The 16555-nt window shown below is 30.1% G+C and overlaps 1 protein-coding gene across 1 annotated transcript; it reads left to right on the top strand.

Moving 5' to 3' along the window:
* Positions 1-7072: 7072 nt before the first annotated feature.
* On the top strand, positions 7073-9509 carry LOC105976309 (uncharacterized). Its single transcript, XM_088821919.1, has 6 exons — positions 7073-7310; positions 7418-7550; positions 7641-7744; positions 7885-8056; positions 8145-8279; positions 8405-9509. Exons 1-6 carry the CDS (start codon positions 7270-7272, stop codon positions 9302-9304), a joined length of 1485 nt encoding a protein of 494 aa, XP_088678045.1. The 5' UTR covers positions 7073-7269; the 3' UTR covers positions 9305-9509.
* Positions 9510-16555: the final 7046 nt, after the last annotated feature.

The raw sequence follows: 16555 nt of genomic DNA, 5'->3' as shown, positions 1-16555 counted from the left end.
ATAATAAGTGTATAGATCTATTTATTTATAAAGATATATACGATATCCTGTTTTATAGAAAATAACCACCCTGGTAGTGAAAGAGACGGAGAGTGCGAACGATATTAAAATATTATTTAGTTTCTCATATATATATATATATATATATATATATATATATATATATATAAAAATAAAGAGCGGAACTTCTCATCATTACCTCTCCTATTTTCTTTTCCTTTATTTTGTCACAACTCCTGTAAAACGACGTGGTTTCATAGTATTTATCCCGTTGAATCTTTTTTACTTTCTCCTTTTCGTTTCAGCTGCTTCTCATACCCTCCCTCCCTCTCTCTCTCTCTCTCTCTCTCTCTCTCTCTCTACCGCCGACAGAAAAAAGCTGTTGTGCACCTCCGTTAGAGGGGTTTCCTATCCCAGACGCCGTTGTTCTCACGTCTCTCGATTTCCCTGTAAGCTATCATTCTTTCTGAATAATTGATTCGCTTAATTGCGTACTTATATATCCATTGTTATTTATCCTTATTATAGCTCGCTTTTGATTTCTTTTGTCAAATTCAATGTTTTTATTTTGCACTTGTTTGATTTTGGGTAGTTGTAGAGCTGCTAACTTGGTGATGGATGCCTATAAGATGTTTGATTTAATGTCTGAAGGGGTAATATCAATGATTAAACAGTTTGACTATTAAATTACAAATTACTGCCTAATACACATATATATATATATATATTTTCAAGTTCAATGACCAGAATTTAACAAAACAAGTATTTGTTCAAACTCTTCGCCACCGAAGCAGTGGCCTTCTCCGTATAAAGCTCAAAGCACGAGGGTTTAAATGTGCGCAAACATGGATAACGACAATCACCAATGGGTTAACTCCTCCGTCAAAAGTAAGAATTTCTTTCAACCTTTTCATGGATCATTTAAATCTTATTGATCATTTAATTGTATTGATCAGAAATTATATGGCTGACATGAATTCATTTTGTTTACGACTCATTGAACATAGAGCTAATTTAATGGAATGAACGCCTTTCAAGTTTCATCTATAAGGTTATAAAAGCTGTTAGGTGTTTGCTATCATAAATTCTTTGTGCCTAAAATAATATAGACATATATATTTCTACTAGGACCTATTTTCTTCATTAGGTTTCATCCAGCAAGTTGAATGCAAGAGAGTTTGTTGTTCGGCGAAAGTAAAGATTGCATGGATTCTGTTTAATTCTCTACTCCTAAATATGTAATTGTTGAGAAAGATGATTTTGATTTCAGTTATGGATTAATGATTGTGAATTTTATTCATGCTGAATTGTGTGCATATCATCAATCGGATGTTAATTTCTATCATATTTGTGTTTGCTTCAGTTTTTTTCCACGTGGATTTTATGAAGATGAAATGGAATGTTTGTTTTGTTTTTCTATATGCGTTACACTATTAGTTAATTAAGTTGCACCATTATTTGTGATGCCGTACAATTTATATGCATATTGGCTCTTCCAAAACTTATTCAACAGTTTGGTATAGTGAATGGAGTCAGAATTGGAATGTGGGTTCAATCGGAGGATGAACCTATGAAATTTTGTACTAATCTTTGCCATTCTCAAATAATTACTTCTCCTCCGCCTTTGGAAGATTAGAATAATATAGGTTTGAGCCTGGAAAAAGGAAATATTGGAATAGATTTTAGCTGCCTTGCTACCAAAATGTGGTATTCATTGCAAATTTACGATTTTATTGACGTACGATTAGATCGATTGGGCACCGGCACTGCGCATTGCGCGGTGCACCCACCCCTAGTGTGTGTGTATATATATATATATATATATATATATATATATATATATATATATAAGTAAATCAACACTAATTGTGTTTAAGGGTTTAATTAATTAATCAGCAAATGAATGATATAAATACTGAAAATTAGCAAATGGTTTATGCGGGAAATGAAGACATGGTCATGATTAAAATGAAGGTTGCATATTTTCCTGCGGAAATAGCGCTAATATCTTTATATATATATAATAATATGTAAGTAAATTAAAAAATAAAATACGTATATTATCTTTAGCCGATTGTTTGTTACACGATTAAATTTCACCAATCATATGATTTTCTAAAACACATCAAAACATTAGCACTTTGTAGATCCATATTACTGGTCTAATTAGAGCTGCATTCATGAGATTATATATGATTACACAGACTTATATAATATCAAAAATCACTTATACCTCTTGCACATTATATATTAGCTAACATTTGACCTATATGTTAACTTTTTTAAATAATAATAATAATACTAATAACTCAACAACTCAATATTAGGAGTAGTTTAACAATAATTTAATGCTGGCATTTGTACTTTATTATATATCAGAATGTCAGGACTATAATTGAGTCTATGTAATGCAATAATATTGAACACATGCATGGAAAAGTCTTCGTATGGTAACAATAAAGCCATTGAGCATTAAATAATAATTAATTGAAAACATTTACAAAGGAACAAAACGAAAATGGAATATGTGATCAACCGTGCAACATGATAATAAAAAATAAGAAGAAAATTGCGAAATTCTACGTTATTCGCAAATGCACTTGAAACTATCAAAACATGTTGTTTAATCAGCTAAAAGTCGATAAAAAGCAGCAAATCTAATGGCACAAAACCTACAGATCCAACCCGGTTGATAAAAATTAAGCGTAACATCATATGGCATATCTCGTATACAGTCTGGGTGCATGGTGGTGTATTTACAATGAGTGCAACACACTATTACATAAGACCTTGCACGGTCATTGCACCTCATACATAATTTGCAGCTTGCAACGAATTGAGCCTCGGAAGTTTTCTAGATACCCTGATGCAATTGATTCACAATAGTCTGGTAAAACAACTTGGTGGTCTTCTGGGTTGACTGATTGTGAAATAAAGTGACATTGCCTACGAAAGTTATGAATACGAAAGTTATGAAACATGTATTTACAGAAGAAGAAAGTTAGGAGATCGTTGTCCGATAAAAAATTACAATGCCAATGAAAATATGTTGTCCATAAATTGGTATGTTACGGACTCCAATTCGAACGGCAGAACTTTGAGCCTGAAAAATAACATGTAAAGAGTAAAAAAACGGAAGAACATGGTAAAAATATGTTTATGAAATCAAAAAAATACCAAGATTAATGAAAGAAATAGAACGAACGCCATAATAATTGATGCAGGAGCAAAGGAATTTGGCATTGTTGATTATAATTGCTTGATTGGAGAAATTACCTAATAGCCAAAAATAAATTGTGAAGTCGTTAATATTCTTACAAAATTTGTACAGTAATAAAGAATGTTAAGAAAGCGAAAACAAAAAACATAATTGAATTGTTAACAAAGACAAAAATATATAATTTCTTACGTTGAAGATTATTGATGTGATGAAAGAGAGGACAAACAAATAATCTTATATATAAAAGAAAGATTTTTGACCTATAACCCTAACCCTAATTTTAGGGGCATTTCAGTCATTCTATTTTGACAGTTTTTTTCCCCTTTTATACACGTAATTTAATAGTTTAGTTAATTGTCCACTACTTACAAATACACGATCTGATTTTATAAGATTTGTTCGACCCTACACCCGGTGAAAAACATCGGGTGGGACTTCTGCTGTCACGTGTCTCTTTTTTGTATTTTATAATATATTCCCCGCTAGGGTTTACCTTTAGGGGTTTTAGAAAAAAAAAAAGAACACGTGGCAGCAGAAGACCCACCCGGTGTTTTTCACCGGGTTTAGGGTCGAAGGAACCGATTTTATAAAATGTTTACCATTATCCAATAACACTTAACTGTCCGCTCTTTAAAAAAGGGTGTTGCTATTTGAATCAGGACTTTTACTAAATGCAGCGGAATTTTTTTCATTTAATTTTTTTTTAAAGAAATTCTCTCTTCTACTCTCAAACTCTTTCAAGACATTCGAATTTCGGAAAATATTTCGACTTTGAAGACTTAGCAAACGATGCTCGATTCCGGTACAAACGCATGTTTAGGATTAGATCTAGGTAAATTTCGAAAAATAATTTTTTTTTGAACTTCCCGTTCTCTAGGGCACGAAAACTTGAAGATTCTTCAAGCAATCGTGCTCTGCAGAACGGTTGCTTGAAGAACTTCAAGTTCGTGCCCTGAAGAACGGGAAGTTCAAAATTTTTTTTTTAAATTGTTGGGATTACGTCTTTTACAGAAAGGGGAGTTCAAAATTTTTTGAAGCTCCCGTTCTGTAGAGCACGCAAACTTGCAGATCTTCAAGTTTCCGTTCTCAATGGGAGCTTCAAAACTTTTTTTTTTTTTGTGTTTCGTCCTGTACAGAAAGAGAGTTCTAATTTTTTTGAAGCTCTGCAGAACGGGAGCTTCAAAATTTTTGGTTTTTTCTTTTATTTTTTTTTTATTTTTGTTTTTAATATCGAATTTTTAGATAATTTAAGGAACATTGTCACCGTCAAATTCTTCATCGGATTCACTATCATCACCTTATCAAATTATAATTAATATATTAATAATACTAAAAAATACTGTAAAACAAAAAAGAAAAAGGAAAAAAAAAATGAGAACTAGTACCTTCCTGTACACTACAGCACGGGTAACTTATTTTTTTTTATTTTTTATTTTTATACTTCTTGTGCAGTACAACACGATTACCCCTTCATTTCGTTCTTTTTTTTTTCTCATAAAAGTTATCCGGATCGGTCATCGAAGAAGTTGTTGTTCGTTTTCGAATTTGTCGAACGAGCTTCAAATTCTAAGTTTTCGACTTTTTTTAGTTGAGAGAGTTTCGATTTTTTTAGGAAGTTAGAAAATTGACAAATGATATTTCACGTATTAATTAATTCCTTTTAACTTTCTTTCACGTATTAATTGTCTAGCAAATATTTCCTCTCACAAACAGATGGAGAAAATGAAGAGATTACAGATTCAACTCTTTTCTCCGTAAACATTTATAATAATTGTTGGGATTTGGGGATGTAAAGTGGATTTTTATTTGCGACTTACATAGGACTCCATTTGGAGTTTGGATTTGTAGCTATGGTCGGAGGCTTTTATTTTATATTTTTTTTATTTGATAGCGATAGGCAAGAAATATTACTAGAGATAGAAGAAGCCCAAGCAATTATTTGATTATTTATGTAATTATCGAGAAATTGAAGAGTTGAAAAGTTTTCTTCACAATATTCTATCAAGCTATTTTTATAAATCTTTTGATAGTATCATCTTAGTGATCGATGGTTGTTATTTCTAATGAACCAAGCAAATTGGGTCATTAGACACGGGTTGAATTTGAAGAAATTGGATGAGATGTTGTGGTTGCGGTATGAATTTGAAGAAAAAAAATCTGATTTTTGTACATTTTTTGTCCTTGTTTTTCCAAAAATTAGTTCTGAATTCCCACCTTTTGTATGTTGTTTGGAAAAAAAATAGTTGTTTGAAACTTCAAAATGGTTATTGTTGTTTTCGCTTATCTCTCATTAACACTTATTCTCTTATTCGTTTTCGGTTATTGTCGTCTTCAAAATAGTTGTTTAAAATCACTTATTCACGGATTCTCAACAATTCCCCATTCATTATTTTCTACGAAATTGAATCAATAATCAAGAAATAAAGATCTAATTTTCCCTTGGCTTCTGTTGACAATATGTAAATATCTGATTTGAAACTTGATATGATACCCATTCTTATTTTTTTGTAACATATGTTTCCTTTTGTCGGGTTTTTTGCTCGCCATGGTTCTGTTTTACCCCGGAGTTTCCATCTTAAAGAAGGTACTATTTTAATTTTTTATATTCCAGTTTAACATAAAACTCCAAGTTATGATAATATCATTATTCGATATGATCGTTCTTTGTTAACGTTTTAAAGATGCTCATAACATGCTACCATTTGAATTCCTTACGGGAAAATAATTTAATATGTAGTCATTTCACGAGGTATTGAGGATCTAATTTGAAGTGTACGGTGTTATGAATTTATCCGTCGACAATTCTCACCTCATTTTCTAGACATACATATACATAAATGTATTTAGTTGACCGTATCTTTACCATGGGTTATATTTATACCATTTAAGCATATGATCGATGATTCCAGTGCGTGCTAATCGTGTTCTGAATTAAGATGTATTTGATTGCTGAAACTGTGTTTGTATACTAGTAATTTATTGGTAATATATAGCATCAGTATATGCTCTTTTAATTTAGTTTGTTTGGCATGTGAGAGATTTCGATGAATGATTCAAGAAAATTGAAGAGATAGCAGTATATCACTAGGTTTTGAATTATTCAAGAAAATTGAAGAGATTTATTTGCCTCAAATCTGTTTTTCAGAGATGAATATTGCGTTTGCGTTATGTTGTTTTGATTGAAACTGTACGGATATATCACGAGTTTAACTACACTATATATCACGAGTTTAACTACACTGATTCTACTTTAGAGATGTAATCAGCGATTTTTCCGAATCCTTTTACTTATTTCCCGTGCATCGCACGTGTATCGATTACTAGTAATAATAATAATCTCTATACAACTATAGTGTTCTTCGATGTTCTTGGTAATATGTATGTATAGAGAAATTTATGGGGGTTGAGATGGAGAAAAGTGGGAAAGTTAAGAAAAGAAGTTGAAGATGACAAAAAAAATCAAAAAAAAAAAAAAAAAGAAAAAACAAAGAAATAATAATTATATAAGAAAAGGATTAGAAACGTGCAATAAGAACTATTTCAAAAGTAAGATATAAAAGAGGAGAAAATAGGATAAAATAAGAAAAAACAAATATAATTAATTACATAAAAAAAAAAAAAAAAAACCTGCTATTAAAACATTTCCCATAATACGATAAAAGAGGAAACCTGTAAAATTTTCAGATCGTGGAGAAAAGTATTAAAAATAATTATATAAAAACAAACGTGTCTTGAAGAGGAGAAAAAAAAGGAGAAAAGAAAGGGATTTGTTTTTAAAGAAAATAATTATATAAAAATAAAAACAAACGTGTCTTGAAGTGGAGAAAATAAAGGAGAAAACAGAGGGATTTATGTTTCAAGAAAAAACTGTTTTTTTAGGTAAAACATTTCTTTTATATATATATATATAAAGATTATATTATTATTATTTTTTAAAATCCTCTGCAGCAGCGTAGCTAAAAAGAGAAAAAAACATCACACATGCCCCTTTATTACAATAATCAAGTGTTTGGTTTACCAAGAATAGCAAGAAATCAACTGAAATTATAATGTTTGAGATACTGTTTGGATGGAGAAAAGCTTCAAAATGGTACAATATAATTAATGGGCTTTCTTTTTTCTTTCTCTCTGATTCTTGAATCAAGTGATGATTGATGTCTGTCTGAACTTATGTTGTAAGAATTGTTTTCTCAACAGTAAGAAACTTGTAAGAAAAGTACAATGCCGGCTGAAGCTTCTGAAGAACAAAAGGGTTTGTGTTGTGAATCACTTGAGAGAAGATGTCGCTGAGCTTCTCAAACACGGTCACCATCTTACCGCCTTCGAAAGGGTAATACGCGTTCGTCGTTCTTTCTACTGTGCGTGTATACATCATATATGTATGTATATATAAGTTTTTGTTTTTCAAACTTTTATTCAGGCTGAGCAGGTTATCATGGATGAGAGTTGGGTTCAAATTTATGATCTTCTCGACCACTTTTCTGAATTTATACTACTTAATTTTCGTCATATTCGTAAGCACAGGTATTATATTCCTCTCTCTCTCTCTCTCTCTCTCTCTCTCTCTCTCTCTCTCTCTCTCTCTCTCTCTCTCTCTCTCTCTCTCTCTCTCAATGAAAATACAGTTATATTTATGAATCTTATATAATTAATGTTTTTGTAAGGAACTGCCCGAATGATATTAATGAAGCAATATCAACTCTGATCTTCTCATCAGCAAGATTCGGGCAGTTGCCCGAGCTTGTATCTATTCGCAAGCTGTTTGGAGAGCGTTACGGTGACAAATTCGTAACGACCGCAATCGAATTACTTCCCGGAAATCTTGTCAATAGTCAGGTTTAATATTCGAATATTAGCATCAATATCAAAGTTTTAATATTTGAATATTGATTGAGGAGTCTTAATATTGTCATGATTTTGGCAGATTAAAGAGAAGCTTTACATTAAAAAGGTGTCTGATGATGCTAAATACAAATTACTGGATGAAATAGGTCGTAGTTTCGTTCAGCCAGCTGGACCGTTGTTCCTCGAGTACAAACCCGAGTTGCAAGAAGATAAGGTAATTTGTCGCGCATTCGTCTTACACAATCTTTTCATCCTATCTCTCTTTTTTTCCTCTTTTTTTTTTTTTTTTTTTTTTTTAATAATCTCACCTATCTCAACTAACTCACCTACAATGTATAGTCTCTCGAGAAAGCAACCAAAGGTGAAGTTGAGCTTTACATTGGGAGAGAGGCAGAAGAAAATATCACATATACAGATTCGTATACAAAACCGACGAAAGAAGAATCTCTTGCACTGGGAAAAGAGCTCGTTCTTTCGACTGCAATCCAAGTTTCCGATCTTCATACGCAAAAACGTATAATGTCTGCAGAATGCAATGAGTCTAGTTCGGAAAGTTCAGTCGAATTGCCTGATCGGGAAATAGTGTATCTTGATGACATTGAGGAGTTTATTTCACCTTTGAGCAAAGATGGGAATCTCCAAGATCAGAGACTATTTGTGTTCAAATCATTCGGGATTCGCTTAAAGGAGAAAACGGATTACGGAATCGAGGAACAAAGGCTTTACCAAGAGGAATTGATATCAACAAAGAAAAAAGCAACTACAAAAGCAAGAACAAGAAGTTCGTTATCCCGAGAAAATCATAATATCGCAGATATTGAAAGCGCAACGTACTACGGCGTATCAAACAAGATCAGGAGCAAGATTTTAGTGCGCGAAAGCCGAAAGTCAGATGGTTACGTATATCAGTGTAGCGATAAAAACGAGAGAAATGTTGAGTACGGTCTACAATTGTGTAAGTATTCTCAGACGGACGAACGAGAAAATAACGGGAAACGAGAATCGATTGAGGTGCCTCCGTTAAGGGGTTTGACTATGCCAGTTGAAAGGCCTAAACAGAGTAGTGTTATTACAGCAGACAACATTAACAAATCAAAATCGTTTCCGTTTGAATTATCGAACTCAATGTGTAAACATATACACCCGAAGCTACCGGATTACGACGAACTAGCTGCCAAGTTCATGGAGCTCAAGAGAGCAAATCTTCAGCGTAAACATCAACAGTTGAACAATGCATAAACGTAGTCGACGATTTTTTGATTTTTTATTTTTTAGTTTTTGCCAGCAGGGATTTAATTAAAATTTTTTTGTAGGGATTTTTTTTTTAACTTTTTAGTTTCATTTGGTGAATAGCTGAATTGATGGATCATGAAATTTTGTTCATTAGATTTATTTTATTTGGATTGGATTATATTTGGTTTTATGGAATACTTCATTATCAAAACTGAATGGAAGGATTGTTGCTATTTGCATCAATTCAATGATTTTATAATTTATTTTTAGATCCTTCATTTAATACTGTTTGGCTTTGCATCTTTAATATATTATGGCTTAATCCCACTTTGCACCCTTGAAATATACCATTTTGGCACTTTGCACCCTTGAAATAAATTAATAGCACTTTGCACCCTCGAAACACAATAAATTATGCATAATGCACCCCAAATGAATTTTTAAAGCTAAAACGTGTAATTTAATATTTTTAGTGATATTTTTTAGGATGCCAATTGCCAAATATCAAATATTTTTTTTTACTCATCAATCATTTTGAAACTATAAAGTGCAAAAATAAAAATACATTTCATCATCATATTTAAAAATTATATTTTTTTAATCAAAATAAAATACTTTACGAAAAAAATTCATTCAGCTATTCCGTTATCAAGTTATCTGAAAATCATATTTTCTTCCAAATATTTTTACGTAATATTTTCAACCAGTTACAATAAAAGATCCATCAATCGAATAATTTAGTGATAAAAGCTTATTTTATTTTTTTGTAAGAAAATATAGTTTTTTTTTTAAATAATCCGATGTAATTTTTATTTTCTCGTACTTTGTCCGCTCGAAATTATGTTGGAGGTTCAAGAAAATAACAATTTTTTTTTTATTTTGCACCACGAAAAAAAAAACACCAATGAAAAATGAAATTGCGTTTATTATTTAATTCAGGGTGCATTGTGAATGATTGATTGTGTTTTGAGGGTGCAAAGTGCTATTATTACTTTTCGAGGGTGCAAAGTGCCAAAATTGTATATTTCAAGGGTGCAAAGTGGGATTAAGCCATATATTATTGTAGATTATAAGTATAATAGAAATGTGCATGTGATGTTAATATAACTTTATTTAATATTAAGAAACAACCTTATATTTTTGCTTGCATCTATTCAATAATAAATTACTACTCTCATTTTCTCCCCTTTTATCTTACTAGGTAATCTTACTAGGTAACTGCACGTTCGCACGTGTCTAGTTAATTTTTTTTTTATATATTTTTAATTTGGTATATTTATCATAATTTAATATGACAAAGAAAGTATTAAAATATTTTTAACAAATAGTGTGAATTCAACACGAGCTTTTAGTTTAAAAGTTCCATATTTTAAATTTCACGGTACGACCATAAACTAACTTGAAAATGAAATGAATCAGAGAGCTACTACTTTAAACCTCATATCACCGCTGGAGCAAACTTTTCAGAACCTATTATCTTGCAATTCAAATTTCTAAGAACTTGTCGGAAATTCATTATAATCTTATATATAAAAGTAAGAAACGCTATGTCAACCTAAGAAACTCTCATGATATATTAGTAATTTTTTTAATATTAATTACTCGTATTTCTTCATCTCCTATTTTCCAGTTTTTTTTCCTCTAATGACCTTTATAGCAAATCATATTTACAAATCCGCTAGCAAAATTCTAATCCGTTCATTTTTTTTTTACTATTTCTCTCTCTTATACACACGGATGTGTCTTTTTTATTTATTTAAAACAGTCTAATTATTATATATTTAATTTTTCTTCCTTTTGTGCTACCCCGTGCAATGCTAGTTTAATATAATACTAATCAAAGATATGAACAATTTTATTTTTTTTAAATTTAAAACTAAAATATCCATAATCTAATGTACACAAAGAAAATATTTCTATTTATATGAATGATTCTACTAACATTCACATAAATCATTCTACTAACATTTGTAAATAATAAATTTTTCCAGTCTTGACTAGGGACAACGTGCTAAATTAATAATTCACTATTTATAAGATAATACACATTTGAAAATGTTAAGAAGCCCCATATAATAGAAAATAATTATATAATGTACATGTGATGTTAATATAACTTTATTTAATATTAAAAAAAAAGGTATATTTTTGCTTGCATCTATTCAATAATAAATTACTACTCTCATTTTCTCCCCTTTTATCTTACTAGGTAGGTGTACGTTCAAACGTGTCTAGTTAATTTGTTTTTATATATTTTGAATTTGGTATATTTATCATAATTTAATATGACGAAGAAAGTATTAAATTTTTTTAAGTAAATAGTGTGAATTCAACACGAGCTTTTAATTTAAAAGTTCCATATTTTAAATTTCACGGTACGATCATAAACCAACTTGAAAATGAAATAAATCATAGAGCTACTATTTTAAACCTCATACCACCGTTGGAGCAAACTTTTCAGAACCTATTATCTTGCAATTCGAATTTCTAAGAACTTGTCAGAAATTCATTATAATCTTATATATAAAAGTAAGAAACGCCGGAGAAACTTAAGAAACCTAATGGCATATTTTTAATTTTTTTTAATATTAATTATTAGTATTTCTCATCTCGTATTTTTCAGTTTTTTTCTCTAATGACGTTTATAGCAAATCGAATATGCAAATCCGCTAGCAAAATTCTAATCCGTTCGGATGGTATATCTTTTTACTCTTTCTCTCTCTTATACACACGGATGTGGCTTTCTTTTTTCTTTTAAGATATAATTATTATATATTCAATTTTTCTTCATTTTTTGCAATCAAGTACATCGCACAGTGACAATTGCTAATTTAATATATTACTAATCAAAGATATGAACAAATATATTTTTTTTTTAACTTTTAAACTAAAATATCCATAATCTGATGTACATAAAGAAAATATTTCTATTTATATGAATGATTCTACTAACATTTGTATATCAATTACGAAAAATGTCATTTTAATTAGAACAAACCGTTTAAAGTCTCAATATTGTCTTTTAACTTGTAACAACAAAGAGGTCAAATGGTATTATCCTAATAATAATTTCAAATATTTTCTTTCTCAACAAAATTATAATCATACATATACCACTAAATATTAATTTACTATCAACAATTTTACTTTGTAAAAGCATCTCCCACCGGTTTCACCATTTTTTTCACCAAATTTTATTTTTATGGTGAACAAATAGGTTCATCCCCCATATCATTTCACTATATATGTCGCAAAACTATAGATTCAATGTTTATCATAATTTTAGTATATTTTATTTTCTAAATATCAATTATAGGCGCAATTTTAAGTACTGTTTAACTATATCATTTAAGAATTACTAGCATTTTCTCCCCGTGCGATGCACGGGATATTATTTCAAAAGCGAAAAAAATTATCAATTTAATACATAATAAGAAAATATCGTACACTAATTAACATAGTAAAATTTAATAATGTAGTATTATTCATATTTTATATAACATTGATTTTTTTAAATCTTACATATTAAGATTTATAATCCAAATATATAAATTAAGATATAAAAATCGTATATTATCTTTATCTCTTCAGATTTGAGATGTATTGTTGACAAATCGGAGATTGATAATTGTTAAAATTATAGTTAGAAATTAGTAGAGAAAAAATATTAAAAATAAATAATCACAGAAAAACCATTAGGGTTTTTTAGGGTTGGCCAGCGTTTCTTTCTTTTATATATAAGATATTATAAACTTTGAAAAATTATCTAAACTTGAAATAAATTAACTAACATTAGTTTACATATAATAAAATCATATGCGGCCATATTTATCCCACGGGTGTGCGACTATTCTCCTTCTTAGTTCATTGTGTTTTCCTTAATTTGGTTTCGATGTCGATTAAGAAAACTAACATATGTCGTATTACTAAAATCTCTCAAAAGCTCAGCCGGCATGATAGATGACGAACTTTCGTAGTCAAAGTTGGTGGGAGATTGAAAATTATAAAAAATATAAGTGTTTTGATATACTCACTACATTCTTCTTCAAGGATCATATTATGCATACTAATGCATGCAAACATGACGTCATGCAATTTTCTTTCTTCCATAATCGAGCCGCTCATGTCTATGGAATTTCTATATATATATATATATATATATATATATATATATATATATATATATATATATATATATATATATATATATATATATAATTTGTGTTGTAGTTTATTATGGTTTGTCATGTTATGTTATTTGTTGTTTTGTGAGCTATTATTGTATTTCAATTTTAAGGTATTATTTTACCAATTAAAGTTTATTTTTTGTTAATTATTCTATTGCTAATAGCAATTAAGGTATTAGTGAAATAACAAAATGAATTAATCAATATTAATACCAAAACAGTATACAAATTAATTAAAAATAAACATATTTATAGTTATTATAATAATGTTTTTATTAATAATACAAAATGTATTTTTATTTTAAAAATCAATTTATTAATTAACACTTACGTATTTACAATAAATATGCAAACAAGTCGGTAATCACGTGCAATTAGTTAAAATCCTCATTTTATATGTCTTTATCCTATTTTCACTTGTATATTTTTGATAGGAAAATTTGGATTTGGTGGGAAAAAAATAGAAAAATGGTGGAAGGGCATGAGATGAAAATTCCTTCACCAAAAGAATTGTTGAAAAAATTTGAATAATTTAAAGTTTAAATGACTAATAAAAATCAATAGTATTCTCAATATACGAACCAATTTCATTAGTATCATTCAAACTAGGTTTCTAATCCTTCAAGCCAAACCTCCACTAAGTTTTACGAGAGTAAAATAAGTAACTACAAAAAGAAGAATGAAAAAGAAAAAAAAAATCAAATTTCACATTGTGTATTCTTGTGCTATAGGATATTTCTAAATGAGTGCACAAATAGTGTTTGTTAATATTTCTGAGATATATGGTTTTTTGATACGAACCCCGTAGAACTTGTTACGAGACCCAATATCTTATGCAGAAGCAAGATAAAAAACATCCAAAAACAAATGATTCAAGTTGGCGGAAGCAAGGAATAATGACCCCATAGCTATAAAGAGCTTGAAACCATTATTATCAAGCAAGGTTGTAAAAAGCGGTAATCGGGTCCGAGTTGGTCAGGCACCGACTCACGATTAATCGATGCGGTGGTGATTAATCGGTGACAAATCGGAAATAAATTGGTTTTAAAATTTAATATAATATATTTCTAAATATTATTTATAAATACTCCAAACATATATAAAAAGATATTTAAACATAGTTATATCTCCATCATGTATATATCCTAATAACATAATAAAAGTTTAATAATCATAAGATCATAATACATAAATATCCTTATAAATATAAATAAAAAAACAATTTTTTTGAATTTACATTTATTCTTGAACTCCTGGCATACATCATTAGTTCTTTAACAATAACAATTAACATAACAAAATAAGGCATAAACTCATATGTTCTTTTATTAAAATCCAACTTTTATTTTGAATGATAAAAAGAAAAAAAAAAAAAACCGATTTTTAACCGATTTTTGACCGATTTTTGCCACCGAGTTTGACCCGCCTTAAAGGTTTGACTGCCTCAAACCGCCTCGGACCGCCTCAGACCGCCTAAAACTGCCTCACAGGCAAAAAAGCGATTTTTCAAACCTTTACACTAAAATCGTAAAGGTTTTGGACCGCCTCCGCCTCGGAGACCGATTAATCGGCCGCCTCGGCCGATTTTTAGAACACTGTTATCAAGGTGAAATATTGACCCCGTGGTTATTAAGAACCAGAAACCAATATTATATCGCTAAGAAATTTACAAGAATCCACTTGTAAAATCCTGAAGTTTGGTGTAGAACAGGATAACTCTCAATATACTCAAATATTCATTAAAATTCGTCCCTTCAAATTGGCCAAATTAGCAAACTATTTATAAAATCTAAAGAGACTCATTTTTCATAAGGAAAATGACTCATACCTAAACTATAATAAATAAATTAATAAACAAGCAAATTCTAACCATAAAGAACTCTAAAATAATAAAAACATAATAACTTATACTAATAAAGACGTGCAATTAATTAAATAAGTTGAACTTCAAGTCGACTTCTCGATCAACCTTCTAAACTCGCGTAGATATTTAGATGTGCACGTCCAAGCACTTCAAGCTCAATTTCGTCACTGTCACACTTCGAATCTCTCTTTGGTCAAAACATGAAAGTTGTAGATCTTTCAGTTATCTTTCTGAATCATTTTGAATCAGCTTAATCGAATATCAGATGAGAGAGTTATAATCCAAATGGTAAACTCTGCCAGAATCATATGGGACTTTTGGGATGCATGAAATTCAACTTGTCCAACGAATTTCTTCTTCATCTTCTTCCAATTCCTCAACAAGGACTCTTCAAAGGCCTGATTTAACACGGTCAAGACCTAATTGTCGAATCAACAATTTCATAAATAAAACCTCATCGTTATCACCCATCATGCCCTAGGCATACCCATCAACATTGTAAATCATTGAAACATCCCTCCCATTCAAACTGCACACTTGTCTGTGACAAGTCCAATGTGGTCTTCATACACAAAATCAGCCTGGCATATCCTCCGTACTTCAACACAAGCATCACTATTAGACGACATAATACGCAATACTACATAAATGAAACAAAAAAGAACTTCACTTAGTCAATTGTCCATGAATACTAATTATCATCTAACTTGATATATATGGTTTGAACAATGACAAAATGACTACTCTGTGAATTCAATTGCAATTTACCTAAAACAAGTGACTATTCTTTGAATTCAAATCTGACGAAGCAAAACATCAAACGTTTGTTAATATATCAAGTAACACAACAAAAACAACATTTAAAAAACACACATATCGTTGCAAACGTGACTACTCTGTAAACCGAAGTCAAATTTACATATGACTAACAATTCTTTTTATTCAACACTAACGAAACAAAACCATAACATGTTCTTCTAAAAAAACATACGCCGTCGATACATCAAAAAACAACAAATGTCCTCCATAACTAAGTTAAAAAATACAAAACAATCCAGATGACTCTAACCTTTTCCACATTGCTTTCCCTCAACAACAAACATAGAGAAATAAAAATCCGATGACGAGTCAACTCAATTTTAGCCAATTAGACTTGCGGACGCAACTAATGATATCACGTAAAACTACAATCACGTAAACGGTTTC

Source organism: Erythranthe guttata, chromosome 8, assembly GCF_056151865.1.
Source record: "Erythranthe guttata isolate IM_541 chromosome 8, IM_541, whole genome shotgun sequence".
Classification (NCBI taxonomy): domain Eukaryota; kingdom Viridiplantae; phylum Streptophyta; class Magnoliopsida; order Lamiales; family Phrymaceae; genus Erythranthe; species Erythranthe guttata.
Note: the sequence above shows the minus strand (reverse complement) of the source record. Positions and strands in the feature narration are given on the sequence as shown.

Coding starts and splice junctions, on each gene's coding strand:
- LOC105976309 (XM_088821919.1), top strand. CDS start 7,270: ATGTTTGAGATACTGTTTGGATGGAGAAAAGCTTCAAAATG. Junction 7,311..7,417: donor TGGAGAAAAGCTTCAAAATG/GTACAATATAAT, acceptor TTTTCTCAACAG/TAAGAAACTTGTAAGAAAAG. Junction 7,551..7,640: donor ATCTTACCGCCTTCGAAAGG/GTAATACGCGTT, acceptor ACTTTTATTCAG/GCTGAGCAGGTTATCATGGA.